This window comes from Vollenhovia emeryi, unplaced genomic scaffold (assembly GCF_000949405.1).
Source record: "Vollenhovia emeryi isolate VEMERY1.0 unplaced genomic scaffold, V.emery_V1.0 DF939185.1, whole genome shotgun sequence".
Taxonomy (NCBI): domain Eukaryota; kingdom Metazoa; phylum Arthropoda; class Insecta; order Hymenoptera; family Formicidae; genus Vollenhovia; species Vollenhovia emeryi.
In genome coordinates this window covers 708357-718271 of record NW_011967181.1, presented here as the reverse complement: position 1 = coordinate 718271, position 9915 = coordinate 708357, and the positions used below count along the sequence as shown (strand labels likewise).

At 47.8% G+C, this 9915-nt stretch overlaps 3 protein-coding genes across 6 annotated transcripts in view; 2 read left to right on the top strand and 1 right to left on the bottom strand.

The window, feature by feature from the left end:
- The first annotated feature begins 530 nt into the window (after positions 1-530).
- Positions 531-2299, top strand: LOC105562660 (ubiquitin-like protein 4A). Its single transcript, XM_012013671.1, has 3 exons — positions 531-1012; positions 1559-1664; positions 1754-2299. The coding sequence occupies exons 1-3, from the start codon at positions 965-967 to the stop codon at positions 2053-2055; spliced, it is 456 nt and encodes a 151-aa protein (XP_011869061.1). The 5' UTR covers positions 531-964; the 3' UTR covers positions 2056-2299.
- Positions 2259-4561, bottom strand: LOC105562661 (gem-associated protein 2). The gene is made up of 5 exons (XM_012013672.1): positions 4223-4561; positions 3795-3882; positions 3566-3724; positions 3206-3484; positions 2259-2448 (listed from the first exon to the last, which is right to left on the bottom strand). Exons 1-5 carry the CDS (start codon positions 4327-4329, stop codon positions 2356-2358), a joined length of 726 nt encoding a protein of 241 aa, XP_011869062.1. The 5' UTR covers positions 4330-4561; the 3' UTR covers positions 2259-2355.
- Positions 4562-5372: 811 nt separating this feature from the next.
- LOC105562659 (E3 ubiquitin-protein ligase MIB2-like) overlaps positions 5373-9915 on the top strand; it is a 9573-nt gene continuing 5030 nt past the window's right edge. The window contains exons 1-7 of one of the 4 annotated variants that reach the window (XM_012013668.1): positions 5373-6110; positions 6597-6923; positions 7018-7229; positions 7433-7554; positions 7918-8179; positions 8251-8562; positions 8649-9030. In XM_012013668.1, coding sequence (XP_011869058.1) covers positions 6615-6923; positions 7018-7229; positions 7433-7554; positions 7918-8179; positions 8251-8562; positions 8649-9030 — 1599 coding nt within the window. In that variant the 5' untranslated portion in view covers positions 5373-6110; positions 6597-6614. Of the gene's footprint in view, positions 6111-6326; positions 6924-7017; positions 7230-7432; positions 7555-7917; positions 8180-8250; positions 8563-8648; positions 9031-9915 lie in introns of those variants that run through there. The other 3 variants (XM_012013669.1, XM_012013667.1, XM_012013670.1) reach the window with 3 other exon arrangements.

Genomic DNA, 9915 nt, shown 5'->3' with positions numbered 1-9915 from the left:
TAAATGACCCCTATATGCAATCGTTTGTATTTCGTATGTAGACGTTTGTAGTGCAATTAGAAAGGTTTGTGAGTCATTCGTTTGTTTGTTCACTGAATCACTGAAATTTTGAAACCGGCTAACTTCTATTTAATAAATATTTAATTAAAATTATCTGGATCACTCACAAACCTTTTTAATTGCACTACAAACGTCTTCATACGAAATACCAACGATTCCATATAAAAACTTTATCTAATTTATCTATTGACGCTAAATATACGGTGGAAAAATAATTAATTAATTACAAACAAACGAATGACTCACAAACCTTTCTAATTGCACTACAAACGTCTACATACGAAATACAAACGATTGCATATAGGAGTTATTTAAAAATACGTTCAGTCGGCGTCAAATATGAGCGAATCACTCCGGAGCGCGATTGGCCCGTTGCGAACCCGGCCGCAGGGGAGAACCGAACGGGGCTCGATACGACAGGGAGAAAAGGTGACGGCGAAAGGGAGGGAAGTTGGCCGAACAGGGTGGACGGGGAAGAAAACGGTGTACACGCGCGGGTGAGAATCACGGGCGACTCGGGGGAGAAACGATCGCGGGAGTATCATGCGAGTGAGGCGTATCGACGATCGGAGGAATTGTCACGAGGCATCGCTGTCGCTGTCGATATCCGCACGGTCGGCCGCGCCAGTATCGATACCCGCGTCGCGCCGCTGCTCCTGAGGCAGGGCACGGAGAGACGGAGGTGGAAGGCGCAGTCGATGACGCCGATGACGCCGTGCCGCCGCGAGTCGCGCGTACGCAAAATATAACCTCTCTCCGGGCGCGTAGGAAGATGCGCCAGCCCTCGTCGGCCCAACCGGAGTCACCGCTGTGCCGCGAAACCTGATCCCGCCCCGGCTGACCGCGCCGCCCCCCGCCACGTCCAACGGTCCTCGTCCCCGCGATCCGAGTCGGCCGCTCAACCATGAAAGTGATCGTGAAGAAGCTGCAGGGGAAAGAGTGCGTCGTTGACGTAAGTACGCCGCCGCCGCCTCTGCCGTTTCCTCCCCGCGAGGCACCCGCGGCTTTCTCCTACCTCCCCTCCCCCCGTCGTCTGGATTACGTTTCGAGAGGCCTTCTTCTCCGAGATAATGAGTTTTACTCGGTGGCCAACTTTTTCGAGAAAAATTGCCGATCTCTTGGGCGGGGGAGGGGAGTAAAGCCTTGCCTCGGCGAAACCGTTTTGAAACCTAACCTTAAATCTCGGCCGTAGACTGATATTGATAGTTGCGGCAGCGAGCCGATGTTAGCTTATCCGTCGTCCACCATGTAGCAAGAGCGAACCATAACCTTTCGCTTTTCGCGCAAGGATGCTAAAATGCGGGCATAATTTTTGAAATATTTGAACACCGCCCGGTGGCGTCCCGATTCGCCGCGAGTAAGCGTGAGAGCGCAAGTTATTTCCTTACTCCTTATCCCAGGCTTACTCCATTGTAGACGACGGACTAAGCACCTTTGGAATATCAACAGTTCTTTCCCTTCGAGTACCTTGTGTGTAAACAAAAATTGTATATTTTAGATATTACCGTCGGAGACAGTGCTGGAGTTGAAGCACAAAGTGAGCGATCTCCTGGGCATCGATGTGCCGCAACAAAGATTGTTGCTCACCGGCAAGACCTTGGCGGGTAAGGGCATTCGGTCTTATCTAGTCGTATTCCAGCGTATATCGCTGCGACCCCTTGGCTGAACGGCCCGCTTTGTTTGCCGACTTTAGACGAGAATCCGCTGAGCTTCTACCCAGGAATCAAAGATGGCAGTAAATTAAATCTCTTGGTGATCAAGAAGGCGGAGGAGGGCTCCAGCGAGGCGAGAGCCTTGCCCCAACAGAAAACGGGCATTCATCTGCTGAGGGAGGAGGTCTCCCGAGTGCTCAGGCACTACTACACGGTGTCCGAGACCGAGTCCATAGTCAACGAGCTGATAAAGGACTTGAAAAACAAAGTGAATAATCTTAGTTACGATGATCTAGAGAGACTAGCCACTGCGTTACTCCAGGACCAAGAGAACGTAGCTTAAGGATCGCTCCAAGTTATTCAACAATTTTCGCTTATCGATTGATTATTGTAATACGAGTTTATTTAACGAATCTTAAGCATTGCCTTATATTGTACCCACCCCCTCTAATCATTGGTACCGTGTAATTTAATGCGCGATCGATAATGACTAAGACTCGAAAACTCAACGTATTCTCTGCGCTTGAGATCTAAGGTCAGGATGTAATCTTATGTGGAGTTTATTAAAAAAATGTTGTATGTATACAGATAAATGTCATGCCACGTCACAACTAATTACACAATATACACGATGGGAAGTTTGTCAAGGATCCGCCAAGTCCCATTGACGAAAGTATCTCGCTACTAGACAGATGATTAAATTCAGCGCCCCCAGCTCCTGCGCGTCCAATTCTCTCTATAAAAAGAACAGGAAAACCAAAAGAGATAGCGAGATGGCATTAGTAAATTCTGACGTGAACTTTTGTAGATATTAACGAGACGACGAGCTAGTTTAGGCATAGAAGAAAAGTTCAGTCTCTTATTTTCACAACCTTTTGTAATCCGACAAACGCGAATTTTTATTATCGCCTCAACCTTTTTCTAATATTGGGAACGACGTAGCAGCAGCGTAAGTAAAGGAAGTTATGCAATAAAAATGTTTTGTTAATAGAAATTTGGCCAATTTCCCTCTTCACCTCTCTTCGTTCCTCCGTATTATTATTATAAGCAATAAATCAACTGTTAACGATAATCCAACTGAACTTTTCTTTGTAAAATTCGAAAATCAATGCTCTGGAACTAAAAGAACCAATACATTTGTCGTGTTTAATGGTGAGAGTTCTGTGCAGCAGACAATCCAATCTTATCTGTTTTCTCACGTGCAGTTTTCGACGAGCAATATCTAATCGTATTCTATGCTTTTAAAATCAAATGCAACTATCTGTATCTTGTACTTTTGTCCTGAATTAAGTTTTTAAGCGTTTCTCTTTAGACAGTTCGAGTTGAAGAAAAAGCACCACGTGAGTTGAAAGACAACCGAGTTTTGACATAAATAAGGTCGAGCAAACATCACCGTCCTCTCTTTTCTCTTTCAAAGGCACAACGCGATATTGGTTGATTTAATTCCAATGCGTCGAGACACTGAACCGACTGAATCAAATAATGAATATTACAGAGTCTGCACGAATCACCGAGCACGCTCGTGCCAACGAGCGCAGGCATGAACAAGTGTCAGGCTGCAACGGTTGCTCCAAGATGACGAGTAACGCGTAAATCCACTGGCCTCTCTTGTATTCGATTCTCCTTTCAGTCTCCACAAATTGCACCAAATATTCCAGTACTTGCTCAACGTTGGACTGATTGAAGCAGAACAGGGTGTTCAGCGTAGGCTTGGCCTTCTCGTCGCCACCTGAACAGAAGTTGATCCAAGCGTCGTAATCGTCCACGTCCGGCTGCAACGTCAAGAGAACGCCAAGTTGAATAAAACAGCCGAGACGAAACTTGCTCAAGTTTCTCGCGCGACACGTACGTACCAACTGAATGTCAGGCGGCCTCCACTTACGCTTGCCTACCAGTATCTCGTCCTTCAGTTGGCTCACGTATAGTCTCAGCTTGGAGAAGTCCGAAACCTGATATTGCTGCCACTCCACGGTCGGCCGGAGGTTCTCCGGCGCTTCGACGCACCCTGCTAACTTTTACAGTCATGTTGACTCCGTAGTTGTACAATTTATTAACTTACACAGTTTACAGGAGTCGACTTACGGTCTCGACATAAGCTTTAGTGGGTTTCTTCACACACGACGGATCCAAATCAGCCACCACCACGTCCGCGCATTGTCTGGCTTCTATTCTGCAGTATCAATGACATTGAATTGTTAGCTCGTCATTTCCCAGTTGCAAGTGCTGCATTCATTATTAGCTCTCTCTTCGATAAAGCAGATATATATTTGTCCCTTGTGCGAGAAAACAGAAGAAAAGATATAAAAGATACAAGACTCAACACCTTATTTACAAGAGGCTTATATATTTTCAGCACATAAATCAACGAGTTTATGTTTAGCTGAGGAAACAGGTGAAGACTTTGGGAAGATGTAGATGTACGTTCAAAAAGCATTTTGAGAGTTGCGAGTTGCCCTTTGGGTAAACTTTTCCCGGAGAGAGCAGCTGAGGAAAGAAGACACCAGGCTTACACAACACGTTTGATGTAGTCCTCCCCGGAGGACGGTGGCAACGACAGATTGATGTCCTCGTCGATATCCCCTACTAAAAACGCCGGTTGCTTCAAACAGTCCATCATAATTCTCGTATTTCGAACCTCAAAACTCGAGGGCGAGGTTAAGTCCGTGCCGGTTTATCCGTCGAGGTTTAACACCTGTGGATTTCCAAAAGGGTGTCTCGGTTCAGCCGAGAGCAAGTCTCGGGAATTAAACGGAGCGACAGGAAGAAGACACATGAGAGAACATCTTTTCGTGGCGCATCCACTCTCTCTCTCTCTACAATAAAGCCTCCGCTACAATGGCCGCGTTCAGCAGACACAACTGTTGAGTGAGCGCTCAGTATGATTGGCTAATACTTTTAGATCCAGCCAATCATATTAAGAAATCATTGAGCGCTCACTCAACAGTCGTGTCTGCTGAACGCAGCCACTAATCAACAACTTAATACGCAAAACTGCCTGGATTTCAGGACTTGATTCGACCGAGCTCGCGGGCTCGCGCTACAAGGCTCTCGCTTTAGCCTTTTCAACGAGGAGGAGCTCTCGCAAAGCAAAATCACACCGATGCTTTCAAGTCTACGACAGAACGGCGGCGAATTTTGGGGATCCGCGCTATTTATGGGAGAGGCGATATCGGTTTCGAGCCGTCGGTGGCCAATCGCCTCCCCCAAATTTGAGTTTCCCAAGGTGATTCTCAGGGCGCGGGGAACCATTGGCCGCGTTCAGCAGACACAACTGTTGAGTGAGCGCTCAGTATGATTGGTTAATACTTTTAGATCCAGCCAATCATATTAAGGATCTAAAAGTGTTAACCAATCATACTGAGCGCTCACTCAACAGTTGTGTCTGCTGAACGCGGCCATTGGTTCCCGCGCGGCCCTGAGTGGTACCGCGCGCGTTTGGCATGCGCGGAAGGCCGATCGGTGCGGTTGCGGTGGATTGGTGGCTCCGCGGATGACGCGGCCCGTGGCGCATGCTCGCGGTGTCGCTCGGGGAAGACAACGCTTGACTTTCGCGTTCTCCAAAACCGCTCGTAATTGTTTGCCACGGGCAATGTTTTGGAGAATGTTGTTAGCCCGAGTGTTTGTCTCGACGAGAGGACACGAAAGATCGCTCCCCCGACCACTGAGGGAAGCCAGAGAATATTATCGAACGACTGTCGAGACAAAGGCTCAGGCTGCCGCGAGCCGATTTATGCGAAATCGATGCGAATTATAGCGAGATGCGAACTCTCGCTTTACGCTTGCCCGGCGCTATGATGCCTCCGCAAGAGGCTGAGACGTCGGGTCTCAAACATTACTTATAGTTTGTCAAGTAACTTTCCCAACTCTGCTATTAAAGACCGCCAACCCTCGGTAAACTTTCATGACCATGAAACGGGCCGCGAGGCCTGGAGAGGGGCACAAGTAAACATTAGAAATTTACCGGTCCTAGGTATGACGCCGGCTGAATCGAGAAAGTCTATGGATTCAGGTACCACGTTTCATAAAAAGAAGAAGAAGCATTTCAAGTCAACGCTCCGTACGTACGATAGGCTTCACCAAGTATAGCTTGACCGTGCTTAGAATTCGCACACTTCATCGAATTCATCCTGTAAATCCGTGACTTCACAATGCAACGGAGACCGCGCTCGCCGATTTGTAAGAGTATTCGCCGGGAGAGCGCGCCTGCTCCCGGGAACGCTCCAGACAAAACGCGCGAAAAGCGAACACGTGAACGCTGCGAGACGTTCACGTGTAAAGCGCGAATAAGCTCGAACCGGAGCTGAGCCGTGCCCGCGAAAAGCCCGACACTCGCCTTTGTGAAGGGACACGCGCCGGTCCTACTTCAAATACAGTCTAGTTTGAAAGGAACGAATTAAGGTATAAAGGTGGCAGCACAAATCAGGTGGCATAAGTACGAAAAGCCACAACATGCCCACGAAAACAAAATAGGCAAATAGAGGAACCAACGGTCCGCTGAGGACAAAGCGAGCGAGCAACGGCACTCTCTTGTAGACGGCGAAACAGCTAAGTTGACTGCTCGCTGAGAGTCGTGCGAAATTAGAATCAGTGTAAATTGTTAAACTCGAATATACTTATACGAAACAGAGTCCGCGTAAAGTCTTTCGCTTTTGTGTGTAAACCCTGACCATCTCCTTTTGTCACGTTAAATCGCAAATAATTCGGTGGAGAGTCGCGGGTCTCGAATAGATCGTACGTAAGTATAAAGTAAGTGAAAAAGAAAATCGAAAACAAAAAGTAATTACAAGTTATAATACAGTCTAGAATTAACGTGTTAAAATCAGTGCTTGCCCACCCGATCCGCTCATTGTCCCCGTCCAAAATCCATATACCCAGATATTTCAGATTGTAATTCGTCACGTGATGGACGGACTCACGCCGTTGCATCTGGCGGCGTACAATGGGGACAAACACTTCGCGACTGTCCTCTTGGACAACGGGGGTCAAGCGATGGTCGATCTGAGCACCAGTCGACAGCAAACGGCGTTGCACCTGGCGACTTGGCAGGGACACTGGTCGCTCGTCGAGCTGCTGGTGCAGCACAACGCGAACGTCGGCCTCGTCAACGACAAAGGTGACACCGCGCTGCACATTGCGATAGCCGAGAGCCTGGAACAACAGCCTACCGAGCCTACACTCCAATGTAGGCAGGATTCACCGCTGATATATGCCGTATGTCGTCCAAGTTCTTGCGTTGAATATGTGGACCAATCCTATATATGTACATAAATTTTTCTAATGAACAACGTCTTTCTTCTTCGGGCAGATCTGGCAGAAGCTGGCGAGGCAAGGCGCAAGAACTGAATTGGCATTGGCTTGCTTCCTGGTAAGCATGGACAGAAGTTGTAAACTTCTTGAGCAGTTCAGAAACAACAAGGACCAGACGCCGCTCGATCTTCTGGAAGGCACTCCACAGGCCGCTCTGCTCGCCAATCTTTTACGCTCTTACAAATACCAAGGTCACAGCACGCAGTTAGAGTAAGACAACGAATATTTGTTTATAGAATGCGAGCACACAGTCCCGCAGGTCTAGTCTGCGAAAAATGTTAACTTTACTGAAACGCGACGTTAGATGATCTTCTATTTTGAAGGCGAGTCTTGCAAAGCCTTCAGAATCACTCAATTGGTTGTGATGATTTACAGTTCACCAGCAAATATACGTAAAAGTATTTGTTTTGCAGGATAGAGAACAACCCAGCGACCAGTCACTTCGAGCCGGCGTCTTCTGGCACGAACGTCACGCCAGTCACGCGTGATAATGCGAACGAGAAGTCGTTTGAGTACGCGATTAGAAGTCGTTTGAGTACGTCTCTATTTATTATATAGAGGAAAGTACCCTATCACGAGATAGGATCCCAGTATGTGATAGCAGGGTTTCTGTTAAATTAATAGGCAACATTAGTTGATTCCACCATGAATTCATTGCCCTTGGAGCGAAATTCATTGATAGCTTGTGTAATCATTGCGAAAAAAGATTTGTGATTGAATTTGGGTGTTGAAAACCTGCTATCTCATATTAGAAACTCATTTGACAATATACAACTTTCCTCTACAAACTTGTTAGCGCTAGAAATATATCGCATGTAAATGTCGAATTGCTATTGAAAGGAGAATGATTTTAGCTACGTTTTAAACGAGATATGTTTAATTTGTTCTCATGACGCAGCCGAAGGTGCGTACAGTAACGTGGAGGAGCTGTTGGAGGACGCGGATAAAAGCAAGGCAGGCGTGGATGTGAGGCGAGAATTCCCCGAGATTTATCCTAGCGGGGTGAACGCGCGTATTCTCATAAGCAGGGAAACGTACCTTCACGTGGCCGCGTGCCAAGGTTGGGATGAGCTCTGCGCCCTCATTCTGGACACCGACATGACCTCTGTGCACGCGAAAGACAATAATGGAAATACGCCGTTGCATTACGCGGCATTCGGGTACGTTGGAAATGGTTGCTGGATCTTCGTCAGCGTCAGTTACATACGTGTTCTCTCTTTCAATTACACAGGAATCAGATGGAGATAATACAGCATCTGTTGGCGTATGGCGCGGCTATCAATGCCGTCAACGACAGCAAATGTAGCGCTCTACATGTGGCGGTTAACAAGCGGGCCGAGAACGGTGTGGGGATGCTACTGTTTCATGCATGCCATGTCAATCTCCAGAATGCGCACGGCAATACGGCGTTACACGAAGCGATCGAGAGGAACAAGCTCGAGATCATCACGATGTTGACTGACCAGCTGACGGTTGACTTAACACTACGGAACGACCTGGGCTGCAACGTCCTGCATCTTGCCGCGCTTAAAGGCAACGCTGAGTACGTGTATAAGACAGACTTCACCAAGTCTAGCTTGACCCTACTTAAAATGGTCTGATTCATCTTTTAAATCCGTGATTCCACAGCGCGATGGAGTTTCTGGTTCTATGCCCGCAATTTGCAATTAATACGCAATTAGTGGACGTCAAAATAAAGGAGGATGGATTTGCACCGTTGCACCTGGCGGCGTTAAACGGACACAGGGAAGTTGCAAATATTCTTCTGTCACTGCCCGGCCGCCGCGCCAAGGTCGATCTGCGCAACAATCGGCGGCAAACGCCGTTGCACCTGGCGACTTCGCAGGGCCACTGGTCGCTCGTTGAGCTGCTGGTGCATCACAACGCGGACCTCGGTAGCACGGACGAAGACGGTAACACCGTGCTACATATCGCGATAGCCAAGAGCACGAATCAACAGTCTGCCGTGCCTACATCCGAAAGTAGCCGGGATTCACCGCTAATATATGCCGTACGTCGTCCAAGTTCTTGCGTTGAATACGTGGGCCAATCCTATACATGTATATAATTTTTTCTGATGAACGTCTTCCTTTCGGGCAGATCTGGCGGAACCTGGCGAGGCAAGGCGCAAAGACTCAATTAGCATTAGCTTGTTTCCTGGTAAGCGTGGACAAAAGTGGCACACTCCTCGAGAAGGCCAGAAACAACCAGAAGAAGACGCCGCTCGATCTTCTGGAAGGCACTCCACAGGCCACTCTGCTCGCCGATCTTTTACGCTCTTACAAATACCAAAGTCACAGCACGCAATTAGAGTAAGATGAGATACAATACTTATACAATACGAGTGAACGTTCGTTTAATCTTCACAATGTAAACCTGACTGAGACGCGACGTTAAAATGATCTTGTTTTTTTGAGGACTAGTCTTGCAAACGCTTTCAGAATCACTCAATTGGTTTTGATGATTTACAGTTCATCAATAAACATGTAAAATATTTATCTGGCAGGATAGAGAACAATCCATCAACCGGTTACGTTGAGCCACCTACGTATCGGATAGACAACATATCGCAGTCGGAAGGATTGCGTGGCGCGAAGAAGAATGTAGCCGGTTTGTATTAAAATTTGTATTAAAATCTATTCCGATGGCGACTTGCGCGTGGCGTTGGACATACACGGTCACACATGGACATTTAATCCTCTGAGTGTCGTCCCGGTGTCTTCCGGCGCGAACGCCACGAGCGCCACGACTGCCGCGCATGATAATAGCTGCGTTCGGCATTGCAAATCCGAGGCGTCGGAGTGCTCTTTCGCATTCGAGTGAGCGAGAGGGGAGAATGAGATAGACAGGGAGGAGGAGCACTCCGACGCCTCGCGTTTGCAATGCCGAACGCAGC

Coding starts and splice junctions, on each gene's coding strand:
- LOC105562661 (XM_012013672.1), bottom strand. CDS start 4,329: ATGATGGACTGTTTGAAGCAACCGGCGTTTTTAGTAGGGGATATCGAC. Junction 3,485..3,565: donor GGCCGCCTGACATTCAGTTG/GTACGTACGTGT, acceptor TTGACGTTGCAG/CCGGACGTGGACGATTACGA. Junction 2,449..3,205: donor CGGTGATTCGTGCAGACTCT/GTAATATTCATT, acceptor TTCTTTTTATAG/AGAGAATTGGACGCGCAGGA.
- LOC105562660 (XM_012013671.1), top strand. CDS start 965: ATGAAAGTGATCGTGAAGAAGCTGCAGGGGAAAGAGTGCGTCGTTGAC. Junction 1,013..1,558: donor GGAAAGAGTGCGTCGTTGAC/GTAAGTACGCCG, acceptor TGTATATTTTAG/ATATTACCGTCGGAGACAGT. Junction 1,665..1,753: donor CACCGGCAAGACCTTGGCGG/GTAAGGGCATTC, acceptor TGCCGACTTTAG/ACGAGAATCCGCTGAGCTTC.